This window comes from Mobula birostris, chromosome 4, assembly GCF_030028105.1.
Source record: "Mobula birostris isolate sMobBir1 chromosome 4, sMobBir1.hap1, whole genome shotgun sequence".
Lineage (NCBI taxonomy): Eukaryota > Metazoa > Chordata > Chondrichthyes > Myliobatiformes > Myliobatidae > Mobula > Mobula birostris.
The window spans coordinates 130,925,200-130,952,723 of record NC_092373.1 but is presented as its reverse complement, the minus strand read 5'-3'; the positions used below and the strand labels follow the sequence as shown (position 1 = coordinate 130,952,723).

Sequence of the window (27,524 nt, the reverse complement as noted above, 5' to 3'; positions counted from 1 at the left end):
ATTGCTAGGAAAACTAAATATTATGTAGAGTTTTGTGAATAAAACATGCAAGAGTCATTTTGTGTGCTTAACAAAAGCCACAGCCCTTTACTTCCATTACAAACACATACAAAATTACCCTGATGTCAAAATGTCAGCATCTTAAAGTAAACACAACTCAATGATGGTATTTGTGAAATATGTAAACAGTTTCTATTATAAACAATATGTCATCTGTCACCCATTACATTATCCCACAATTAGCTTAGAATGGCAATCTTCAAAGATCGATTTTCTACCATGGCTAAATGCAAAAGATGTTCCAAACAATCTTGCTGTGAGCCAAATGTGGGCATCCTTGCTATTGAGTGAACCACACTCAATATGGTCATCCTTGCTATTGAGTAACAGAAAACGGACTATTATACAACTTTGTGAAATGAAGGTCCTGGGGGACAACTTTAGTTGTCTGAAGAAGGAACTGCATCCCACCCTACCAACTGAAACAGGCTGTGGCTTCCCATGGAAATTCCTGAGCTTGATTCACTGGTGAACTACAGGCAACGGGCATAAGTTTTTCAACATCATTAGGCCACAGTATTGGAGCAATTATTTGTTGTATCAGCAATTAGAATACTGTTGTTTACGATGCAAAGCTTACAATAACACCATGCGCACACCCAGAATACTATACAGTCTGAAGTGCTGTAAGCTGGATACATTTTCGCAAGGAATTTGATATCTATTTGGAGATGAAAACTTTTCAAGACAACAAGGATGTATAACTGATTGCATGGTTCTTTTAAAGGGTTGCACAGCCAGCAAGAGTAAAATACACTTACATTTCATTATATAAATCTCCTGTAATTACTTATGCTTGATAATTACACAGAGATCAACTAATGGCACAGCTCAGTTAAACCCTGACTTCCAGACTTCTGAACTACAACATGGAAGTCAGAGGATGAGCTGCTTGGCCAGTTTCAGCTGGACTTGACACTGAGTCCAGCCACAAAGCATAAATGGCCATAGCTAAGGACTACTTGCACTATATAAAGAGTGAATCTACATTCATTCGAATGAGGTCAATGTCCTTGATTTAAAAATGCATGATTTCAATTTGTTTCCTTATGTTATCAATTTTTTTAAAAAGTCCAAAGGCTAAAGATAGCATCAAATGGCTATCAAGATTGTTCCGGGCTAGGAACCAGGATCCCGCCACAGCAGTAGCTCAGAGCAGCGTTCTGACTGATGGAACCAATTTAGCCTCCAAATGGAAGTTCAGTGAAAGTGGATGAGAGAGCTGATGGCCTATGATCCAACAGAACTGAGGAACTGGATGCGATGGTGCCAGGCCAGCTCTGCTTTGCAGACAGTCTGATCTCAAAATTGATAGATGCTGCCGTGCCAAGAAAGCCAAGCGCAGTCAAAGGAAGAATGGGGAGGCTAGCAAGGGCAGCAGGACAGAGTGATCTCAATCAACACTATTAGATTTTGTGCACAACTGAAACGGAATACAGGTAGACCACCACAAATCTGGTGACCCGGACCTCGGCCATACCCTCCAAATATCCCGACCTGTCTCTCGGTTTTTTTGCACCACATTATTTTCCCTTTTCTATTTATGATTTATAATTTAAATTTTTAATATTTACTATCGATTTGTACTCCAGGGAGCGCAAAGCTCAGAATCAAATATCGCTGTGATGATTGTACGCTCTTGTATCAATTGTTTGGTGACAATAAAGTATAAAGTATAAATCCAGAATGACTGGGACCTGTGCAGTGCAGATTACTGATTTTGCCAAATCACAGGTGTTTAGGTTAGGATTAAATAAATAAACACCCCTAACCCACTTGATGATCACCTCACCCTACCTTTAAAATACCCTGTAAATAAATTTTGCTTGATCCTTCACCATCTCTCCTAACAGTTCTACACCTTCACTGATGTGGAGTTTAAACAACTTCAGGAGAACTTCATCTAGTTGTGAACATCTTCCATCTGTCATCGTTTTCCTTATGCACATCTGTTTTAACAATTCGCTGTCAGCAAAGAACTGGAGCAAACTTTTCTTTTTGCGTCTTTATATCATAAACTGTGGAAGTCCCAATGTTACACAGGTTGCAGGACATCTCTGTCAAATTTTTTCAGAACTTCCACCTCATCTTCTATAGATAATGCATGGCGTTTTCTGCTTTACACCATGAAAGACACTTCCTTTATTGAATGAAGACATGACTGGGGCTAGATAAGCACAGGTTATAAAAATAAATGCAGGATAACAGAGGAACATCCTGTTTCTTTTAAAGACAGTGCCAGCAGTTGATTCTGCTAATGGTGCCAACAAAACAGTGGTGACGGGTTGAGTGGCAATGTGGGAAATTTGAAATTAGGCTGGCAAAAATTATGTCCAACACAGCGGTGGAACCAGATTACTGATTGCCAGATTCGAGGTGGTCAACCTGAAGGGCTTTATTTTAGTCTGCATAATTAACAAAACACCTACCAGTCAACAAATTCATCAGCCTCTGGACTTTTGAACTGACTCCAACCACTCTATATAAACCTTGATCATTGAGTCCTACGAAACAAAACAAAAATTAAGTCAACAATGATCAATAAACTGTTAGTATACATTGTCATTACTGCTTACAGACAAAATAATTTCATACAAAATTTCTTCATTTATCAGAAAATAAGATAAATGCACATCAAGAGAATCCTGCCTTATTTCAAGATTACAAATATTTTTTTCAGAAATTTACAATGGCAGTTTTGTTAAATTGAAATACTTCAGTTTATAGAACTGTTCGGAAATGCTGAACAAAAAAAAAAATCAGCTTACCACGGGTTTCAAGTGCATGGATGCACTTCTTTATTATGTTGAAACCCACTTCATCCAGTTGAACATCTTAAAAGAGAAGAAACTTACTAAATCACATCCTAAAAAATTAACTACATTGAAATAAAACAAAAATCCAACAAAATTTCAGCTAATTCTGATTATACAACATATTTGCAATATGCAAAAACAGTGAAAACCATGCAAGAACATAATTCTGGCTTCTGCCGCTTTCCTTTCCAGTCCAAATGAAGGGTCTCAGCCCAAAACAAACTCTTTATTTTCCTCTATAGATGCAGCCTGACTTGCTGAATTCCTCCAGCATTTTGTGTGTGTTGGTCAAGATTTCCAGCATCTGCAGAATCCCTTGTGTTTATCATTTTCCCTTACTTTTTAATTAAAAATGAAAATTAAAATTTTATGTTGAAATGTCGGAACGAAGTTATTTTTTGTACTGTAGACCACGGGCTCTCTTGGGGGGGGGGGGGGGTTTGCTATTTCTTAAATGGTGAGTACAGGAATGCTGAAGTGGATGGGGGGAGGGAAAGGGCTGATGCTGCTTGTGCGTAGGAGAGGGGCGGGAGTTTTGAGGTTCTTGCATTTTTTTCTGTCATTCATTCTGCAGAGTTTTCTTCTGTTTCCAGGATGTCTGCGGAGAGTGAAAATTTCAGGTCGTAGATTGAATACATTTTCTGATATTAAAAGGAATTTAATATCGCAGAATATATACAATTAAAAAAACCTGGAACCATTGAAATTAATCTAGTTCTTTGAAAGACTCCAATGGACTTGCAAAGATTTGGAGGCAGAGCAGAGTGATGATGGTGCTAAACGGCAACTCCTTTGCTTTCATCTTTGGAAACAGCTCCATTTCCATCTTTAATATCTTTATTTTTCCGTTTCAGGGTTCTTTTAAACACCCTGACCTGGAGTTACACACTGACTTCGGTTCTTTGCGGGAACAGGACTGCTCTCGGGGTTTCATAACTGGCCGTTGTTGTTCAGTACGCCAAGGGCTCGGCCTAAGAGTCCAGCTCAGTTTGGAAGCCTAGGATCTCAGGGGCTGTAGATAAGCAGATTGAGAGTCGGTGTCTCAGCAGGAGACCTGTGTGCGTCAGGGGAGTCGAAATATCTATGGCTATGTGCCCGAAGACCTGAGATCTTTGAGATCTTCTGGTAAAGAGCTCAAAAAAAGCGACATAACAGACTTTTAACATTGTAAACCAGCAGGTTGCTTGTTATGTCTCTCCACTCGCTGGGAAAACAAAGACACCTCTTTCTCCCTTATTAGGGGGAGAGGGGGGGGGAGAGAGAGAGAGGAGAGAGAGGAGAGAGAGGAGAGAGAGGAGAGAGAGGAGAGAGAGGAGAGAGAGGAGAGAGAGAGAGAGAGAGAGAGAGACAGACAGACAGACAGACAGACATGTCGTATACCAGGTGAAACGTGAAGTTTTTGGGGTAACTGCAAGTCTGTGTCTTTGCAGTTGCTTTGCTCACACTTGAGTGCTCAGTGGCAGGTGCTGATGCTTTGTTTCCCAGTGGGGGGAGGGGGTATTGATGCTTGCTGCCGCTTACATGAGGGCGGGAGAGGTGCTGGGGGGGGCTTAGAGGTTCTAACATTTGGGGCACTCCTCTGTTTTCGTGGATGGTTGCAAAGAAAAAATATTTCAGGATGTATTTTGTATACATTTCTCTGACATTAAATTGGCCTTTGAACCTTTGAAACTGTGAGCTCAGGGTCTAAATGAAGCTGCAAGAGTAGTCAGTTAAATTTGTATGCCTATACTTACATCCTTCTTTTCTTAAATTACTCCTGGTAATTAAGTATACCTGCCATTAAAGGAAACAATGTTACATCAAATTACACTGAAAAGGAGAACATGAGAAAAATTCTAAAAGGAAATTAAAACCAATTCTAAAATAAAAGCCTTGGCTATAGTGATTTTTCCCCCTCAATCTTTTTTCAATTTCAATAGCAATTGCTGATCTATTTGCACTACTACAGCCTTTACTTTGATCATCTCCACTACAGGTGCATTGTACTTCAGTACCTATCATCAAGAAATGCATTGTTGTAACACACCAAGGCCTCTTCAATAGCACTTCCCTGACCCATAAATATAACCCATAAATGGAAACAGCACCATAGAATATCAGACCTAGTTTGAAACACATGTTACAAAATTTAGTGTGACCTCCAGAGACAGATGACATCCAAACATTGAAATGATTAATCACACTCAAATCCTTCCAATCTGCAACATTGTTTATCCCTTCAGCAAACGTATACAACCTTACAATACCTATGAGAAGTTACCAACCCTACACCACTTCTTCTAAACCACTAAAACTTTCCTGTGATTGACCTTACAGAATCTGTGGTCATCTGTGGTATGCTCATGGTCCACCACTTCAAGGTTTGACCTGTTGTGTGTTCAGAGATGCTCTTCTGCACACCACTGCTGCAATACATGGCTAATTGAGTAACTGTCACCTTTCTGACAGCTTGAAGCAATCTGGCCATTCTCCACTGACGTCACATTAATAAGGCACTTTAGCCCACAGAACTGAAGCTCACTGGATGTTTTTTTGTTTTTCACATCATTCTCTGTAAACTCCAGAGATTGTTATGCGTGAAAATCCCAAGAGATCAGCAGTTTCTGAGATGCTCAAACCACCCCTATCTGGCTCCAACAATCATTCCACAGTCAAAGTCACTTAGATCACACTTCTTCCCCATCATGATGCTTGGTCTGAACGACAACGAATCCTCTTGACCATTTCTGCATGCTTTTATGCATTGAGTTGCTGTCACATGATTGGCTTATTAGATATCTGCATTAACGAGGTGTACAGGTATACCTAATAAAGTGGCCACTAAGTGTGTATGCTTTAATTGGGATTTCAACCAAATTCAACTTTGAGACCATTTTGGGGTCTACTATCTAGAAAGGGACATGGCACATCATTATCTGAAATCAGGCATATTAATGACTGTGGTACAGCGGTAGGAAAGGTGTAGAATTATAACTGCACAGGCCCCTATTTTCTCAGTCAGTGCCATATGTCGTCTATTTCTTTCCAACCAAAGATCTCTACTGTCATCTTTCCAAAAGTGCTGTGTGATTTACTTGTTTTGAAGCTGCTAAGGAAGAAAAATATGCTTGAATAATCAGATCTTTCTGAGCTGTGTATTTTAGGCAACAATGCAGTTTTATGGCTTACATGCTTTTTTAGAAGAGGTGAGCAAAAGCAAAGCAAATTCATGAGCTGGTGCACTGCAAAATGGATGCACTTGGGATGGAATGATGCCGGTTGGAGTGAACGATTCGGGAGAGGAGAAGACGAGGCAGAGGAGTTCCAGTGTCCGTCCAACAAACTCGAGTGTGAGGGTGGATCGCTCAAACCACCGAGCCAATTTGGAGAGGTTGAGCAGCTTCATCAGCAGCGAAATCTTGGCTCGATGCTATTTGCCGCAGCAGAGCCCGGGTCCTAATGCAAGACACAATCCACTGTTTGGACATCTTAAAATGCCAGCACAGATAGACTGGAAAGGCAGTGTGCCAAGAGTCGGGCGAGGTTGGATTGCTCTGGGCGCCAAGATGTTTTGGAGAAGCCGAGAACGGCTTCTTCAGCAGCGAAATCTAGACCCAGAGCAATTTGCCATGGTGAAGCCCGGGTCCTAAAGTGAGAGGTACCTACATATCAGCCCAGATAAATTGGGGGCTCCTCTCTCCACATCGCTAAGGATGTGGACCACCCCCAGCTACTGTGCTTTTGTCTGCAAGCTTTGCGGCGATTTGCCCTGCTAATATGATGAACTGAACACTGAGGCTTTGGGCCTACTGCGGGCTGCACGGGAATTTGGATCTAAGGACACAATTTGGTTCAGAATGCTGTTGTTGCTACTCGCTTCTGTTGCTTGTATGATTTGTGTTTTCTTTTTGTCTTACTCTGTGTGCATTGGGGGTTGGTCTTTTTTTTAAATTGAGTTCTTTTGAGTTTCATACTTTGCAGCTACATGTAAGCAGACAAATCTCAAGGTAGTATAATTTATACATTCCTTGATAATAAATGTACTTTGAATCTTTGAATAAATAATTTATTTACCTGAAATACATAATTTTAATCTTTCTAGGTTTCATTATTCCACCAAACTCCAACTATTTTAAACATTTCCCATGTTACTGGACAAATTCCAAAACACAAAGGCATCACTTCGGCTACTAGGGCATTGGACTACCACTCCTGCATTCTAATCTGAATACTGGTATATAATCACCAATAATTCACTATGCCATTTGCCACAAACAGAAAATGTTCATTACAAGTGGCATTTATTCAACAGAACTCCCCCTCACTTTACCAGGAAGAACTGCAAAATTTACAAATATCATTATAGGCCTTATTTTCTAGTTACAAATGTTAGACAACAGGTCAGTATCATTCCACATCTTCAACGGCGACTCAATTATGCATGATTTTCCATATAATTTAATACAGCAAAATTGCCAGAGCACAACACAGAAAATGTATATATTTTAAAACAGCACAGTTTAAGAAGTGGCTTATATCTCACTGCATGCTGATGTCACTATTAACATTTGTGGTATCACACAATACTAATCTACAAACTTCTCAGTATTAACTCATTCACCCATGCAGCATTAATGCACTCAGTACTCATGTCTCCACTCTTTACAACTTACTGGTTCTTTTCCATCCAAAGCCTCCATCCACTGTCTACGGTCTTCTTCTGTAATAGCTTGCAGGGTGATAACACCTTGCCTGCAAACACACCAACGTCAAAATACATTTACTAAAAACACAAGCCGAAATGGGATACAAATTTTCTCCAGGTTACATCTATGACATTTCTTCAATTTGAACCTACATCAGTTAATAATAATTAATGGAAGTTAAAGCAGAATATTGCCACCCTAACAAATGTACAAAGACACAACAAAGACAACAAATTCTTCCACAACAGATTCAATACTGCATATTCAGTGCAAAATGACATGCACTTTATTTAATGGTCTGTAGGACCACCTTATCTCCTTACCTGCCCATCACCTCCCTCTGGTGCTCCTCCACTTTTCATTTTTCTATGGCCTTCTGACCTCTCCTATCAGATTTCCCTTTCTCCAGCCCTGTATCTCTTTCACCAATCAACTTCCCAGCTCTTTATTTCAGCCCCTCACCCCCCACCAGATTCACCAAACCCCTTGTGTTTCTTCCTCCCCTCACCCCACCTTCTAACTTTGACTCCTCATCTTTTTCCCTCCAGTCCCGATTAAGGGCCTAGGCCCAAAACGTCGACTGTTTACTCTTTTCCATAGTTGCTGCCTGGCCTGCTGAGTTCCTCCAGTATTTTGTGTGTTTTAACTCAAATTCCAGCATCTGTAGATTTTCTCCTGTCTGTGATTGGACTGCTTACCCATTCACAAGTTTAATCATTCATAAGTTGTGGAACAGCTACCTTAACTATAAGTAACACACACAAAATGCTGGAGGAGCTCAGCAGGCCAAGCTGCATCAATGGAAAAGAGTAAACAGTCGACCCTTCATTTTGACCCAAAATGTCGACTGCTGAGTTACTCCAGCACTTTGTGTGTATTAATTTGATTTCCAGCATCTGCAGTTTGTGACTTTGACTACAAGTCCTACCCACTCTACCTCCGCAAGGACTCCATTCCATTCTCCCAATTCCTCTATGTCCAATACTCCGATGATGGAACACCACGCTAAAATGAACACAATTTTTCCTCTACCATAGTGAACAGAGCCCTTGAATGCATCTTATTTATTTTCAGTACATATGCTCTCATGCCCCCACTTCCTGGGCAATGCAAGAACAGCTCCCCTGGCCCTTGCATTTGACACCTCCAGGTGAATAAGTGCAACTGGATCTTAATAGTACAAGGCATGGCCCTGAGAAAAAGCTTTAAATAGGAACAGATTGGGGTATATGATTAGTAAATGACTTGGCCAAGTAGCTCAACAAAGATTTGTCCTGGAGTATTCTTCGAGCATGTAGATGTCATCTCCCCAAAGCCCCACCATTAGAAGTCCACATAACATCTTCTGGATCCAGACAATGTAGGAGAACAGAAAGTAGGCAGAATACAAGCAACATGTCCTACCTGTGGGCAGTTCACATGATTAGTGTAGGGGATGAGGTAAAAGTGCAACCATGCCCTGATTACAGCAGGCACAAGAGGCTGAACAGCCTACTCTGTTCCTAACAAAGGAACCACAGCAGATGGCAAAGTACTATCCTACTCAAACAGAAACTGGGCAAATTTTATCTTTGTTCCTTTATGCTGGAGTCCTGTTTCACAATTACACCTTCATCTGTTGTGTTCCAAAGAAAACTACTCAACTCTAGGTCATAGTTGATGTCATACTTTCCTACTTGTTCTGCGAGAAAGCACAGCAGTGCAATGTAATCATTTAAATGCAGCAGCCTGTGTCTGCAACTTCCTCAGAACTCTTACAGCTGATCTTCAAACTACACTATATTCATAGCCTCCACAGGGAAAATCAAGTAGTTTTGTGATCTCTATATGCAGACTTTGTACGCTAGTGGTGCAGACAGGAAGATCTGTTCTATGGTGGAGAAGCAATTGGGTATAAAGCTCAAGCTCAGGAATGTTTGGTCAAATATTGAGAGTTCAGCTGGAGTGAATGGTCTGGACTTCTCACAGGTAAGGCATGCTCTCAATTCTGCCAATCTTGCCCAAATTCAAATAACCCTGCTTGATTCTGGAGCCAAGCACAAAGTGCTAAGCATCACCATGGATTCCAGCAATGTGATTTAGTCATCGTCTTACCTATGAAACTCCTCTAGAAACCTTTGACATAACAAACAGCAATATTTCCGAGTGCCTTTAAATTCAGGAATTTTTACATTGTTAACAAATTAAATTAATTCAATATACAGTATTACTGAAAAGATACTAAAATCAACTAAAACACAAAATACTTAAATAATTTAAAAAACAAATAATTTAAAACAATGCAGCTTCCTTTTGTTCATTGTTGCTCCATCAATTCCCGAAATAAAATGGTTTAGACCAAACCTGGGGCTGATTCCCAAGCATAAACCTGGAGAAACTAAACAAGTTCATGCTCACTATTGGATTTACTATTGAGCTTAGACAGCGAGATCAAGACTTCTGTGTTTCCCCCAGGAGTCCAAAAACTTAAGGCACCTAAGCCAAGAAATACTTAGTCTCTTTACATTATCATGAATTCAGAGGTGACTAGAGGCCTGTAAAAAAAAAACTCAAAGGACCACACTGATAATTTGTGCATTTTCACAGATCGGCGGGGGCGGGGGGTGGGGCCGGTGGTGTGAGAAACTTATACAAGAACAACAGTGGAATGGGTGTTGTGTTTTCAATTAATGAAGTATAAAGAGTCATGCTTACCTATCCTTTGCTTCAATATCAAAACAAAACCTCTTGTCTATGGAGTCAGATTTCTTCCTTGTGCATGATTTAAGAATAAATGCATCTTCTTCACCCTAGATAAAAACAATACACTTCATTTTTAAAAGAAGCATATCAAGCAACATAACAAAACATATACTTTTTATGGCATACATCAATGTATCACAAATATTTAAGACACTAGCAGCTTAACTTTTAGTAGCATCTGACTATGTCATTCACACAGAATACAGCATCCAAACATTCGCAGCTGGCCTTCCTTATTCTACTTCTAAAGCAGCAAAAGCTCAATGATCTCACTTTATGTCCTAACTTGCATCAACTTCTGTTCATCCATCAACCACATGCTTGCTGACCTACTCTGGTTCTCAGTGGATCAATTCCTCAAATTAAAAATTCTAACCTTTTGCCAATACTTGCTGTGCTTTGCTCCACCCCATCTCTGAAAACCCATAGTCCTGGAATTCAATCACCCTCACGCTATGACCGCGCCTTCAGAGTCCCAAACTCTGGAATTTCTTCTTATCTCCTTTCTTTTCTGAAAGGTACTTCTTAAAATTCTCTTTAGGTAGCATAGCGAAAAGCTATTTACCGCCAGCTCTGTGAAGTGTTTTTGATATTTTCGTATAATTAGTTTTCTTATTAACAAACGGCAAGATGATGAATTACAAGTTCACCTACTAAGAAAGTTTATCAGTAAAATATTAAGTCAAAGCTTACAAGATAAATAACATTGTGGTAGATGTGAAAATGAAATGGCAATTTCAAGGAACTGAGAAATATGCTGCAAGTTCCAAATTTACACACACTGGAATTTACTGGACTGTTTCTTGCTACACTTTTTGCCTTGCATCAACACAACTAGAACATGTTTCTGTTCTGGGGAATTTTATGTAGAAATAAAGAAAAGCAAAAGGAGAAGGCCTTTTTGCATTTCGAGTATGCTCCACCATTCCGTACCATCATGGCTGATCATCTATCTCAGCTCCATTTTCCTGACTCTCCCTATACCCTTTTGATGCCTCTTGGATCCAGTAATTTATCAATCTCCTTAAATATTTGCAGCTGAAGAAAGAATGAGAATATTAGACAGAGATTCCGGGAGGGGATGCAAGACCTTCAAGGCCACTGCACTGGTTCCAAATAGCACATTAGTAAGTAAACAGACAATATCAGAGCATCTGTACACATCAGCACCCACTAGGATATGCACTTAATAATCAGTCTGGAATGCAGTGGGATGAAGAGTGGTTGAAAAGATTAACCTTAAAAGAAAATCAAATACTCATTTACTATGAACACTGTAGTTAAGCAAATGGCATTCAATGCTAGCAACATAAATTGGAAAAGTAATTTCAAGTGAGAAGCACATAAGCCCCAAAATTAGCTTCAAAATCAGTGTTGTACAGTCTGGCTCACTATTAAAATACCTCAAACATATGAAGCATTCCCTTTACATGGTAGATGGCTTAAAATTACTATTAACTTTAAGTGTTGTCACCATAAATCTAAATATGTTTAAAGTAATCTGATGGATTAATTATTACCAATGACCATTGATTGGTAAGAATTATGGAGCAGAGCCTCATGAAGAGGAAGCCAGGTACCACTGAGATAGGGAAAAACTTCTTCAAAAATGCATCTTTGGAATTCTCCACTGAAGAGAGTCATATGTGTCCAGTTATTGAGCATCTTGAAGACAAACGACTGGAACTTTGGGCATTAAAGAAATCACACGAAGCAAAAGTATGACAGGAAAGTGGTCTTGAGGCAGAGAATCAATCTATCAGCTACTGAATGATGAGGCAGGCCTCTCGCAATTCCTCCGTCTCCACCGCATCTGCTCTCAGGATGAGGCTTTTCATTCCAGGACAACGGAGATGTCCTCCTTTCTTAAAGAAAGGGGGTTCCCTTCCTCCACCATCAACTCTGCTCTCAAGTGCATCTCTCCCATTTCACGCACATCTGCTCTCACCCCATCCTCCCGCCACCCCACTAGGAATAGGGTTCCCCTTGTCCTCACCTACCACCCCACCAGCCTCCGGGTCCAACATATAATTCTCCGTAACTTCCGCCACCTCCAACAGGATTCCACCACCAAGCACATCTTTCCCTTCCCCCCCGCCACTTTCCGCAGGGATTGCTCCCTATGCCACTCCCTTTGTCCATTCATCCCCCCCATCCCTTCCCACCAAACTCCCTCCCGGCACTTATCCTTGTAAGCGGAACAAGTGCTACACATGCCCTTACACTTCCTCCCTCACCACCATTCAGGGCCCCAGACAGTCCTTTCAGGTGAGGCGACACTTCACCTGTGAGTCAACTGGGGTGATATACTGCATCTGGTGCTCCCGATGTGGCCTTCTATATATTGACGAGACCCGACGCAGGCTGGGAGACCATTTCGCTGAACACCTATGCTCTGTCTGCCAGAGAAAGCAGGATCTCCCAGTGGCCACACATTTTAATTCCACGTCCCATTTCCATTCTGATATGTCTATCCACAGCCTCCTCTACCGTCAAGATGAAGCCACACTCAGGTTGGAGGAACAACACCTTATATTCCGTCTGGGTAGCCTCCAACCTGATGGCATAAACACTGACTTCTCTAACTTCTGTTAATGCCCCACCTCCCCTTCGTACCCCATCCGTTATTTATTTATTATTATTTTTTTCTCTCTCTCTCCTTTTTCTCCCTCTGTCCCTCTCATATACTCCTTGCCCATCCTCTGGGCTTCCCCCCTCCCCCTTTCTTTCTCCCTAGGTCTCCCATCCCATGATCCTCTCATATCCCTTTTGTCAATCAACTTTCCAGCTCTCAGTTCCATCCCTCCCCCTCCTGTCTTCTCCTATCATTTCGGATCTCCCCCTCCCCCTCTCAAATATCTTACTATCTCTTCTTTCAGTTAGTCCCAACGAAGGGTCTCGGCCCAAAACGTCAACTGTACCTCTTCCTATAGATGCTGCCTGGCCTGCTGCGTTCACCAGCATTTTTTATGTGTGTGGTTTGAAATTCCAGCATCTGCAGATTTCCTCGTGTTTGCATCTAGTCTACTTCATTTGTTGTTCCTTAAGTTCACAATTATTCTTGATACTGTGTCTAAACTAACCTCTTAGAAACATTTGTCAAGAGGTCAAATGCAAGCAGCAGCCAAAACTCTAAGTGGGTGTAAAAAAATAGCTAAAATGTTTAGGTTAAGGGCTCCTTACAACATTTCGTGAGGGAACAATTTATGCAAGTATGTTAAATATGAATTTCCCCCAAAAAGAAACTATATTTTCAGTCTGTGAAGCATGGATGTAGAAAGAAAATAATAAAATTTATAAATCAATTCACAATGTAGCATTTCAAACTGAAGTTTTGTAACTGTAGTGCATTCTGGGAGATTCAAACCACTAACACTGGAAAATGCTTTGTCTGGGTATGAGAAATCTCCAAACAAGTTTGAATACTTACAATTTTCCCAGCTGATCTCTGATCAAACTGCAACATGGTAAACCTCTTTGTCTCCTTATTATAAGTGCAGTAATATTTCACCCAACTTGAACCAAAGGGGCCTGTTCCTAAAACAGAGAAATCACGAGATGTCTTTAAAACTTAAAAAAAAGTTTATCATATTAATTTCAAGTTATTATAACCATGTTACAATCACACCATGAATCTGTCTGAAAATGAAAGGCACAAATTATAGGAGTTATTATTGAAGAAAAAATAGGAATCACTAAAAACAAAGATAGTTAATTTTCCTTTGAAAAATTAATGCAAGTTGATTTACTGATAGTGGGGGAAAAACCTTTACCAAACACTAGGCAGTAAAAATGTGCTCATACCACTCTTAGCACATCAATATGCAGTTTTCTGTATTAGCAATTCTGACACTACACCACTGAAACCAGTTTTTACAAGAATAAAAAATTAGGCAGAAAGATTAGGCTTTAAGACTTAAGAAACAAATTTCTTAATTTGAGGGGTTTTTTTTAACAAAAATAAATATCTGGAGCTTACTACCAGAGGAGGTAGCCAAGTCAGATATGATCACTACATTTAGTCCAGCATTTAAATATGCAAAGCATAGGAGGATGTGGACCTAATGCAGGCAGATGGGATTAGTATTTTGTGATAAACAGTCTCTGTCGGTGTGAATGCCTGAAGGGCCACTACTGTGCTGTACTCTATGAGAATTTGAGGATGCTAAAAGGCAAAAATTGAATTTCTTGAGGTAGCACTGAGCACATCTTGCTTTTTATACTCCAGCAAATCTGAACAGATCTTATTCCTGGCTAACGGCAGAGAAAGGATTGTAAAATTCTGATCAAGTTACCACACTGGACATGTACCCGTGATGCTAAGGCACAGCAGTTCCACTCTTGCTCAGGCTACCATCAATCCTTTGTGGAGTTTGCATGCATCCTTCCTGTGACAATTAGTATTTCCTCCCATATCCTAAAGACCGAGGGGTTAGTAAGGTATTTGGCCACTGTAAATTGCCACTAGGTATCAGAAATTAGTGGAAACGTATAAGAATAAAATGGGATTATTGTAGGACGAGAGCAGCTGGATGCTTGACGGTTGGCACTCACTAGTTGGAACAAAGGACCTGGACCTGTTTTCTGTGCTGCATAGTTCTATGACTATAAAAAATGAAATCATATTTCAAAAGCTATGGTCATAAACAACGGCATTGCTTAAAAGCAAAATTGCAATGGCAACTTGTATAAACTCAGTTGGTGTTATAGCCCCATCATTAAAGTGGTAAGTATGTTATTTGACTGACATCAATAAACCTTAGTGGTACATTTCTTTCTAAAGAAACGCTTTTAGGCATTAGAGTCAGGCTAATGTTTTGAGTCTCAAAATGACAACTAGGCTGTAAACATCATAGTCATTGTGGCTTGTTCTTTAGTTTGACGTGGACATTTTAAAATCTTTGCCCGTTTTCTTGAATTCTCTAAAAATTACGATTTACTAATTCACTTTGTCAATGACGGAGAGGGTGTCGGATTGCAAATGGTTTTTCTTTGACTAAACCCGCCATCCAGAATCAATACTCCCAGAGCCATAGCAGGTATAGATGTACGGGTGATATTGTATCTCCATGTGACAAAGAGCAGCAAGGTCTCAACCATTCCCAAAAAGACCTGATGAAGTTTGACAGAAAGAAAGCAAGTATTTGAGCTTTACCTTTTGTCAAAACTATCAAGGGAATTACCATTTTTAAGTGACTAATAATCAGATATTAATGTCAATAATTCAAGAGAAAATAATAGAAAATAAATTTAATTGAAAATAAAATAATTTGCAGATATTTTTAAAAATCATTAAACTACAGTTAATTTTAAATTATTTACTTTCCCCTTTCTGCGATTAGAATAGTGCAAATCAAATGAAAAGAGCCTTCGATCTTATGCAGGGCCTGAACTGGTGAGCTTCAGGTGACTGAAGAATTCCCTCAAGACGGGGTTCGAGCAAAGGACACTACTGGAAGTCCTGCAACAGCATGCTGCGAGAGATGTGATGGTAAGTTTCACAGAACAAGTCCCAGACTGACAGAGACTCTTTTCAGTGTGAATTGTTAAACTTACACTTTCCTTCTGAACTTGCAACCTCTGCTAGAAGGATGCCGCCCACCTAGTTTTCTGTGGTCTCATACTTATCATCACTTTGCCCCATTAATCAGCTTTTAAAAATCTTCTTTATGATCTGACAATTATACAGCCAACTTCAACTGAACACTGTTGCCAACCATAAGTTCTACTATTTTATCTAGTGAAACAGATAAAACAGACACAGAAGCAAAGATGTTTGGACATGTTTAACAGCTTCTTTCATGAAAGCATCTTTTAGATTAAGCAGTATTTCAACAGACGAGTATACTTTTTTCTTGTAGATAAAGGTATCCCTCTGTGGTAAATGGGGTCGTTCGAGTGTGCTCATGAGGATTTTTTTTAATCTTGTTCATTAGTCCCTCCACTTCAGTCCTGGCACCCTCAAATCGATTCCTTGCCTATAAAAAAAGTAATAAAACACACCATGAGTGTTCAGTGACGAGTCAGACATGAACATTTATTGCTGATCATTACTGTAACTTAAAAACACTATTTTCACCTCTTTCACAGTTTTGACAAAGGATTTTTAACCTGAAATGTTAACCCCATTTTGTTCCCAGACATACTAAACTGTTTCCAGCATTTGCTGTTTTTAATCTTTCAAGTCTTTTAATACTCACCATTCATTATCTTCGCTTGGAAGGCCATTACAGAGGGTCAGCAATAACTCCTGCTGTCCCACCATATATATGTCAGAATCTCAACAAATCGGTACTTATTTATGCAAGCCCTTTGGGGTCAGGAATCGCACTACTCTATGTTCAGATTTAGCTGTGAGTGTCCCACCTTTGAAAGATGTATCACGAGAAAGACAAAGAGCCATTCTTCCCCTCACTACTTCTCTAGTATTTAAAATAGCCAAGCCTAGTGATGTATATTAGCACCACTTCCCAGCAGCAATCACCCCAAGGAATGCCTCAGTTCCCTTAATGTACAAATTTCCATCAATCTCTTTGTTGAATATGTTAAGATTCATTTATTTATCACATGCGCATTGAAATATACACTGAAGTGCTTTACTTGCATTAACAACCAACACAACCTCTCTCTCCCCGGGATGTTGCCTGGGGGGCAGCCTGCAAGTGTCACATTCCTGTGCCAACATAGCATACCCACAATGTTCTACAGAACAATACAAGCAATAAAATAAAAACAACACCACCAGAACAAGCCCCTTTTCTCCCAACCACCCAATCATACACTCAGACAGGTCCTCCAACCACACACTCAAGACAGGTCCTCCAACCACACACTCAGACAGGTCCTCCAACCCCTGGACAGGCCTCCAATTTAGTAACTTGGCCTCTACAGCTATTGTAGGTGAGAAATTCAAAGAATTACAACCATTGAAGAAATGCCTTTCATCTTATCCCTGAACTTCCAACTCGATGACTGTAATCTCTTGGTTTTAGACATGCAACCTAACAAAATATCTATCCATTACATTGTCAAGAACAGTGTATATTTGCATCTAATTCTTAATCAAGGCCTAACATTCTGACATACTTATTTATAACAAAAATATATACAAAGGAAGAAACAGTACAAAACTTTTACTTTCGTGGTTATTACATTCAGTAAACTTCAAAAGAAAAACACATAGCACTTATACGGCCCCTGGAGTGAATCACCCTTTCATTGTTTAAAGGAGGTCCCCACCCAATTCAGCTGACCCATTTGTGGGTGTAGAACCCTGGACTTTGGTCCTTCTCCACAGAGCCATATTACTAGCTGCACAAAGCTTCAGTGCAACTCTCAGCATGGATACTGCAGCCTGGATTGTGCCAGTCTGCATCATTCTCTTACAGAAATCTTGATGAACTGAGAGACCAAAGGGCATCATTCACCAAGTTGGTGACCTTCCAGCTATACTCGAAGTCCACCTCAGTGCAGCCCAGAGAGTAAAGTCCGCTATTGCACAGTGTTGGGGATGAACACAGTCAGGATATTTGCATCTGTCTCCATTTCTCTTTGCAAATCCACAGTCTACAAAGGGGTGGGAGACCACCTCTTCCCCACTGCAGCCAGCCCAAGGACAGTGTGCACTGGAGATAATATGTTATCTCTACAGGACGGATCTAGTTGGGAGCCCCACCCCTCTGCTAACAAAGCAAGGTCTTGTGCTTGATGGAGCAATCTGATAAAGAGACATTCTGCCAGATGGTTTGGATAGCCTCCATTTAGTACTAGCCACCCTGCACCAAATCAATCTTTGTTGCACCCTCCTATTGCAGGTACATCCTCAAGGAAAGAAGTCCAGACCTAAAAACAATATTCCAAATGCAGACTTACAGGTGCATTTATAATTTAGGGTCAGAATTAGATTTATATGATGTGAAATATGTTGTTCTGCAGCACGACTACAGTGCAAAGACAAACTTATAAATTACAAAATAAATATTTTCACAAAACTTAAAAGGAATAATGAGGTAATGATCATGGACTGATCAGGAATCTAATGGCAGAGGGAAAGAAGCTGTCCTAATTCATTGAGTACGGGTCTTCAAGCTCCTGTACCACCTCCCTGAAAAAATCATGCTCTAGACAACGAGGGTCCTCATTAATGGGGAGGGTTGTGCCTGATGAAACTGCCTGAGTCTACAACCTTCTGCAGCCTCTTGGGATCCTATGCCTTGGGGTCTCTACACCAGACTGTGACACAGCAATCAGAATGCTGTCCACAGTATGTCTATGGAAATTTGTAAGAGGTGTTCAGTGATGTACCAAATCTCCTCAAACTTCTAACAAAGTACAGTGACTGGTGAGCCTTCTTTGTGATTGCATCAATGTACTGTGCCCAAGGCAGATCCTTGGAGACATTGACACACACATATTTAAAAGTGCTCACCTTTTCCACTACTGACCCCTCACTGAGTTCTGCTGGATGTTTTTCCAACCTACCCTTCCTGAAGTCCAGAATCAGTTCCTTGGTCTTGCTAGCATTGAGTGCAAGGTTGTTGCTGCTAGCCAATCTATCTCATCCCACCTTCTATTTTACCACCAATGTTCTCACCAAGTCACTTAGCTTGTCCAGATGTTCCTGAAACCTCCCTGTATCCTCCTCACAACCCCACTGCCATTTAGCTCATTATCAGCAGCAATCTTCAATAAATTATATTTGGTCCCTTTATCGCAATCACTGATATGGATTGTAAATAGGTGGAGCCTCAGCACAGATATCTGTTCACCCCACTTATCACTCATTCTCAACCAGAAAATTACCTGTTTATTTTTACTTTGTTTTCTGTCCATTAACCAATGCTCAATTCATGTCAGTATCTTGTCATCAACCCCACGTATTCTGAGTGGATTGAAAATATCAGCACCCAAGTGTCCATCCAATCTAAAACATGAACCTGAATAATTGTCTGCTTTCTCATGAGATGATTGAATGAAGTTTAATATAAGCATGCCAATCAAACAAACCTGATCATTTTGGCCTCAACCAAATATACTACAGAGTGGAGTGCACTGAAAATAGACCAACAATGCCAAGCATCCTTTGTTAATCAAGTTCCTTCTCTTCAAATTCCATAATAAAGTGGAATCCCAGCCATATATTTCATGAGTAACAGCAGTTAAAAACAAAGCAAATGAGAAAAGATGAAACTATAACCATACACTAATTTTTGCAAGCAAGTAACAACCTTTGATCAAAACACAAGCAAAATATATACACCCACTTATAGTCCATAAAACCAAGCTTACATTTTGTATATGGAGGTGCAGGTCAGTTTTGTAGTGATCAAAATCTTTGGCTAGTTCATAACCTTGATGATAAAATGTAAAAAGCATCTGAAAGAACGACAGCATCTGAAAGGGAAAACAAAAGTTCAATTTTTTCTATATGATAGTTCCAATACATTTAGTAAGGATGGGTAAGGAAGGTGGGTAACTGTAAAAAGCAGACAACTTAAAATTAACTTTCATTTTAACTACCAAATGCTGTAGAGAGTACAATTTCCACAGAACATGGCATCACAAGGAATCCAACCCTCTATAAAGTGGGAAAACCAGGATGTGTCTCCTACCCTGGGCATCCATATGGCAAGGGAATGTTATCAAGTGCAACATCTCAAAAGTCAGAATTTCATAGCTTGGTCTAAAGCCAGTATCATCCCAGTGCATCATGGTAGCACGTTCCAGGGGGTAGTCTCTCCACAATATAGTGTGGGATTGGGTGACAACAAGACAATACAAGAGTTCCAAACAATCTGCTGCAGGAACCCAATTGGTCAAGTGGCAACTGTGGGAAGAAAAGAACTGACATTTTGGGTCAGTTCAAAGGATCTTCTGTATTGTTTTGGGACCAATACAGAAGATCCTCTGAATGCCACAGTCTATTCACTCTTGAAGAAACCAGACAATAACTCTCTAGAGTACATTGGACATCCATGGCACTGGGGTTAAAACAGTGATCAGGATTAGGGGCAGAAAGAACAAGAGAGCCACGGCGAAAAGGGATTCAATGGTTTTAAGGGAAATGGACATTTCAGCGGCCATAAATTTAATTGCCAAAGTGGCATTTCCCTCCTACTACCAGGGCCAAGGACAGTATGAAACAGATGCAGAACATTCTGAAGGGAAAGGATGAGCAGCAAAAGGACACAATAGTGTCAATAACAGAGCAAGAAGAAATAAGAACCTCCAGGCACAATATAGGGAGTGATGAAGAGACTGAAGAGAAAGTTAAATTTGAGCCTTTTAAAAACCAAAATGATAAGATAAAGTTGGAGAGTTATGAATAAAAACCTTACATTTGTTTCAACACAAGCAGAATGATTCATACAATGAGTAAGAATATAAAATATTTAATATAATAAATAGTAAAATATATTGAAGAGGTTTACTTTTCTTAAAACTAGATGGGACAACAATCCCAGATTTTTAAAAAAGATATGCCAGGCATTTAAGAGAAAAAGAAGGATGCAGCATAGATTCTGACTGTAATCTCCCAGTGCTCCAACTAGTTCTCAAGCCAAAAGATAGGAAATTTGCAACTACAATCCAGTTGGTCTGACATCATTAGTGGGCAAATTGTTGGAAAAAAAATTTACAAGTATGGTATAATTCGGTAATTAAAGCATCAAAAAAAGAAAGACAATCAAAATTGGTTTGTTAACAATAGATCATGTCAGACCAAATAATTTTTTGAGCAAATAACAAAATATCAACCAGAATAAAATACTTGATATAGCATACCAGAATTTACCAAGGTACAGTACAATGCAAAAGTCTTAGGCACACATATATATAGCTAGGGAGTCCAAGATGTTTGCACAGTACTGTATTTGTCAATGTGGAGTGGAGAATGAGTTTGTAAATCTGGCGGGAGCAGAGGATGTTGGGAACAGTGAGGGTGGAGTACAGCAGGAGGAGTGTGGGACACGTGGCAAAGGAGGAGTGCCGGGGCAGGGGCTGGCACAGGAGCAGACACACCCAGTCCTGTGATACCAAGCAAGGTCACTTGATTCCGAATAATTGGTTTATTGATCATTACAGAATGCCTCACTGGAGCTTCTGTCTCCCCTTCCCCTTTTCCAAACCATGATTCCCCTGTCCTTGTCCCCCACCTTCCACTCGCAGTCTACCATAGACATCCATATCAGAATCAGGTTTATCATCACTCACGTTTGTCATGAAATTTGTTTTTTTTTTGCCACAGCAGTACACTGCAACACACAAAATCACTACAGTACTGCGCAAAAGTCCTTAGGCAATCTAGCTATATTTGTGAGCCTAAGATTTTTGCATAGTATTATATATGACAATATCTCACATGGCAGATTCATCAACAAAGTCTACAGGGTCCATGGAAAGAGAGAAATTGAACTGACTCAATAGCAGAAAAAGATGGAAAGTGGTTAACTGGAACGTTTGCAATTAGACGGCAACATTCAGTGGGATTCTTCAGTATTCAGAATTGTTTTTCATGGTATAGATAAATGACCTAGACAAATATCAGAGACACAAACAAGCAGGCTTTGATGATACTCACAAAACTGGCTGCAAGGTTGATCTTGAAGAAAATTTTACATTAGAGGATAAAACAGTGGGCTGATTCAGTGGTGTACCACATCAGATCGATTGCGAGAATGTGGGAGGTCTCAGGCAGCCATTTGACAATGCGGTGAATTGACTGGGCCAGCTGCACAGGGAGTGTTCTCTATTTTCAGTATGGGTTTCGAGTGTGCACGTTTCTCGTCTCAGCGGGCTCAATTCATAGCTCCCGCACTGTGAGCTGCCCAGCATGTACTGTTACTAACATGACTCAGTAAAAACGTTTAATCATACTACTTCTACGTCATTCTTGCTCCGCGCATACGTAACAGGGGGGGCACCAAGTTGGTAAATGAAATTCAGTCTGGAGAAGTGCAACATAATACATTTGCAGACAACAAACTAGGCAAGAGAATACATGATAACTGGTAAGACACTTAAAAATAAAGAAACACAAGGATATTAGTGTATGTCCAAAATTTCTTGAAGATAGCAGGGTAGGATAGAGGTGAAGTCAGCATACAGGATACTTGTGTTTGTGGCCAGTGTATTTACTACAGAAGCAAGAGTTAAAATGTTCCTACTCAAACTATGTGAGAGAGTAGTTAGGTCACATTACAAGTACTCTGTATAGTTCTGCTCACCAGAGTGCAGAGGAAAGAATGATAGTACTGACAGAGTTCAGAGGATATTGAAACAATTATTGTTATGGCTGGGACCTTCCCTTTGGAAGTTAGATGGAAATGACAACCTACAAACAATGGAAGTTCTGCTGCTGAGAAAATGAAACTGATTACTTTCGAAAAGCTCCACAATAATCCACAGGGTCACAACTCATGATGGTTTGCAATGTGCTGTGCAATTTTGCCATCAACTAAACAGTGGTAGGAATAGTAGAGAAGATGAGGAAAGAAGAACAAGGGAGAAAGGCAGGATGAAATCCAGGCAGCAGCTTCATCTGCCTGCAATATCAGTGGACATATATATATTTAGACTGGCCAGCTAGGCATATCCTACAACCTTACCATTAGCAACACATTACACAGACAAAGCATCATTTCTTACTTCACTGCCATATTAAGTCATTTGGTCACTCTCTATCAAGATGATCCTATTCTTCTAACCCCCTCCTTCTCTGCTACTGAAAACTAACTTGTTTTGTCTCTTTCACAATTCTGATAAAGGGGCCTGGGCCTGAATGAAATATTCCCTCTTTTCATTTCCACAGATGCTGCCTGATCTGCTGGGTGTTTACAGCAATTTCCGATTTTCAACGTTTTTTTTCCTCATTACTTCTTTAATGTTCTTCTGTTAGCATCTCCAAAACCCTTAACTGAATTCTCCACAGCAAAAAATGTGTGGCCTCTAGAGTTGCAGTTCGATTTGTACGAATATCATTTCTTGTACGCAAACTTTTCTTTTAAAAATAACATTTCCTGCACGAGTTAACGGGGGATTGGACTTGAAGCACTCAGTGGAAGGGACACTAATCTCCATCCTCTCTTTACTTGCCCTCAAAACAGCACATCTTTTCCTAAGTAAGGTCTCAATAAAATCTCTTAAGGAAGCTTCCTGTAGTGATTACCTGAAAAACAAACCAAAATTGCTGAGAGACTGAGTGAGGGAATTAATACTGTGTGATGATAATTGAGCTCAAAGTTGAATAAAGTATGTTCGATCCTTTATTACGAAACCAGCAAAGAAGAACAATCTAATATAGCGATATTAGTAAAACTAGCGGAACTGGAGAAATAAGCAGTCAACAAAAAATATCCATCCTGCTCCGTCTCTATTTCTAACCAAACTAAAACTAATGAAGACAAAGCATAACGATACTCACTTGCTTCTACTATGCCCCAACCCATGTAACAAATTACCATCACCCAGAAAAATGTGCACAGAAAATACAATACAGACAGATGGAAAATAGATACGTCGTTCCTAATCTTCTGTCTCAGGTGATTTTTGAGAAGATGTTTAATTCACTGCATAACTTTGTACATCCACATTGCGAGAACAGAAGAGTGAGAAGATAACTCGGCTTCAAAGGCATCACCCATGCAATGGAGATGCGTCTGAAAGCTACACACGACAACGTCAGCGTCCGATCTGAGAAATGTCGATTCGCCAAGACCTAGAGGTGAGGTCAGAATGTGGCTCATTGATCACATTGTTCCGATGCACGAATGACTCCGTGATTAGCATAACATGAGCTCGCGCCAAAGTTGAAGTGACAAGAACAGAAGTGACTTATGCTCAACACAAAGCTGAAATGCAACTGGAGAGGGCCTGTACAGACATGGAGAGTCTCCATGTATAGACATGGAGAAAACATGTGTAAAGGCTACATTAAGTGCTGTCAAAGAGGAGCAAAAGCTGAGGCTGATTCAGCAGATGTAAAGGTATACGAAGCAGCAGCTGACCTAGACAACGATGAACCTTCAGCACCCTGCAAGTCTTAGGCACATGTATAAAAATTCTGTAAAGCAAAAATGCTTTCAAAAATAGAAAGGTTTCTAAATATCAAAAAAATTATAAAGAGCAGTAAACACTAAATCAAAACAATATTTGGTGTGACCACCCTTGGCCTTTAAAGCTGCATCAATTCTTTTAGGTACTGTAGTGCAGTTTAATAAGAAATCGGCTGGTAGGTTGTTCCAAGAATGTTGGAGAACTTGCCACAGTTCTTCTGCAGACTTTAGCTGTCTCGCTTGCTACAGTCTCTCCAGGTAATCCCAGACAGCCTCAGTGATGTGGAGATCAGGGCTCTGTGGAGCCATACCATATTTTGCCGAACTCCTTGTTCTTCTTTTCACTGAAGGTAGTTCTTTATGACCTTGGACATCCGTTTGGGGTCATTACCTTGATGCAGAATGAAATTGGGACTGATCAGACCACCCCCCCCCCCCCCCGCCGATAGGAGAGAAACCGTTTATAATTCTCAGTATTGAAGATTCCATTAATTTTAACCGGATCACCAACTCAGTTTGTGGAAATGCAGCCTCATGTCTACAGGGAACCTCAGTCGTGCTTCACTGCTGGCTGCAGACACTCATCCATGCAGCACTCTCCAGCTCTTCTACGGACAAAATGCCTTCCTGTCTGAACCAAAAATTTCAAGTTTTGACTCATCAGTCCAGAGCACTTGCTGCCATTGTTCAGCACCCCAGTCCTCGTGCATATGTGAGTCTTTATTTTCACCTTAAAGAAATAGCTTTTTTGGCAGCAACTCTTCCATTAAGACCACTTCTGACAAGACTTCTCCAGACCGTAGAGGGCTGCACTGAGATCCTGTGAGTTCAAAGCCGATAGCAGTGCTGAGGAGGAATGTCAGTTTGAAGTACCTCTGGCATGTTGCACTCAGTTTCCATGGCCAGCCACCGCATTTCTGATCCTCAACTTCATGCTTCTTCAGAAGAGCTTGGACAGCACGTTTTGAAACTCCCGCTGGCTACACAATTTCTTCTTGGGAGAGACATTGCTGATGCAGGATGACCATTTTCTGTCTTGTTGCTATGCTCACTCTTACCATGGTGTAAGAATTGATGACTTGAAGATTAACCTGTCACATCTGCCACACCATCACCCTTGAGTTTGGTTGTTTTTCGCCCAGTTTGACTCCTCCTACACCCGTTTCTGTTTCAGTTAATCAGTTTAGTTCATTCAACTCATTAAGTCACTGATCATTAGCACCTGTTTGTTATCTCTGTTTAATCATGCACTGGGATATATACCTACAAAGTAAACAATCGTTTTTATAAAAAAGTGGACTATTACTTAATATATTACTTTATTTAATATTAATATTTCTCTGTAGCATTTGAAATTTTTGAAAAATGATTGTTTGGACATCTAAAATTTGCCATTTTCTACTGACACACTAATGCCGAAGGCAAAAAAATAGACATCTAAAACAATCATATATAAAAAATCCAGGGTACCCAAGACTTTTGCGCAATACTGTATAACTGTTCATACCAAAAATCACAATATCATCCTTTGCTATCACAACAGTCAATGCAGAATATGTCCAAGTGCATTTTTGCTATAAAAAAAGACAGTGCTCCAGCTCTGCAAGGAAAAGCTGTCCATACCACACAGCCAACATGCCTTTCACATAGTCCAGGTATTGTTAGTCAAGGTCTACAACAGTAAAGACACACAACACCCCTTTCTGCAGTTTCATCACAGCAAAGACTTCGGTCAAGATTTCCAACTGATGCCAATCTTATCTGCACACGGACAGACTGAACTTCTAACATCCAGGGATATACATTTGGCAAACCAGTCTCCATAATGCCCTCCTTCAGGAGATGCAGTGTATTTAGATTTATCTTGCTTTCTCACTCGTCGAAACCTAGTCACAGCAGGACTAAAAGTGTTTGACAATCAATCTACCACTTATTTGTCCTGGAAGCCAATCTTTTGCAATGCTATGAAAGGACTAAGTCTCAAACCTAATGGGTGCCTGAACTTCCTCAGTAAGTGGCTTGGTGGGGAGTTTCGCAACATGCAAGTAGGGTTAGAGCGGGTCATATTAATAATCCAGCTAAGCGTTGCATTACAAATGCTGTAGCAGAGGCTGGACAAATGCTGTGGCTCTCCAGAGGCAATCGAAGAATCTCTCTTCAGCAGACTCAGTAGCTTCGCAGGCTCTCAAACAAAGAACCCTGGAAACTACTGGAGGTTGCACATCTGCTGTCGGAACTACAAGCTGCTAAAAACTAGGATTACCTAGTAGAACTGAGTTTCTTGAATACAGCGAGAGGAATAACTCCCATGGGGATAAACTACCAAGCAACACAGAAGAGCAGTGGATAACTAAAGGTTTCAAGCATAAAATGAAGCATCATGCCCATTATCTGCCATTTTCATTCTTTATGGAATTCATCTGCTACCACACAGAAATGTTAAATGACCCAATTCTTCTGCCGTCAACTTCCAGCAGCAAATCATTCAAAGACAGGTCTCCGACAAAAGCATGGATAACCAAGACCTCTATCATAGCCAACAAAGCTGAAGTAGGAAACCCTATCATGAACCCAGAAAGACAATGTCTTGCCCCTTCAAGAAAGGCAGACACTTTAGAGGAAAACCACTCACAGACTACTACGTTTCAAATCTTGCACTTCAACAGAGCACCAAGCAAAAGACTGTAAAGCTATCATACACTGCACTGAGTGCAGCATTAACCAACACATATCAGCACTTCATTCAGGGCCGGCACCTTTGGCTACTGCTGGTTCCAGCACACCCGCAGCAGAGTATGGCAGGGAGCTAACTGAGCATCCAACATTTGTCACTACCTCTTCTTGCAAAGAGGTATGCAGGAACTCCTTCCAAAGCAAATTCTAGTCTAAAATATGTCTTGCCAATATATACCTGAAAGGACATCCTGAGTAAATACAAAAAAAGGCATATGTGATATTAGATGATCAGATGATTAGATGCCTTTAGCAAAAATCACCATTCTTTGACATATTCAGTATTCAAAGTTCCATTTCCCCATACACTCTAAATCAGAGTTTCCCAGCCTTTTTTATGCCATGGACCAAAACCATTAAGCAAGGGGTCTGTGGACCTCATGTTGGGAACCGCTGCTCTAAAGCCATGATCTGGAATATCAGAAATTGCCGTT

General features: G+C 40.3%; 1 protein-coding gene across 2 annotated transcripts in view; it reads right to left on the bottom strand.

Moving 5' to 3' along the window:
- arhgap10 (Rho GTPase activating protein 10) overlaps nucleotides 1-27,524 on the bottom strand; it is a 223,415-nt gene that overhangs the window by 78,620 nt on the left and 117,271 nt on the right. For both annotated transcript variants that reach the window (XM_072256040.1, XM_072256039.1), the window contains exons 7-14: nucleotides 19,595-19,699; nucleotides 16,155-16,284; nucleotides 13,737-13,843; nucleotides 10,259-10,353; nucleotides 7,532-7,610; nucleotides 4,613-4,652; nucleotides 2,829-2,894; nucleotides 2,490-2,564 (exon numbers count right to left, since the gene is read on the bottom strand). In XM_072256040.1, the coding sequence (XP_072112141.1) occupies nucleotides 2,490-2,564; nucleotides 2,829-2,894; nucleotides 4,613-4,652; nucleotides 7,532-7,610; nucleotides 10,259-10,353; nucleotides 13,737-13,843; nucleotides 16,155-16,284; nucleotides 19,595-19,699 (697 nt within the window). The remainder of the gene's footprint in view (nucleotides 1-2,489; nucleotides 2,565-2,828; nucleotides 2,895-4,612; nucleotides 4,653-7,531; nucleotides 7,611-10,258; nucleotides 10,354-13,736; nucleotides 13,844-16,154; nucleotides 16,285-19,594; nucleotides 19,700-27,524) is intronic.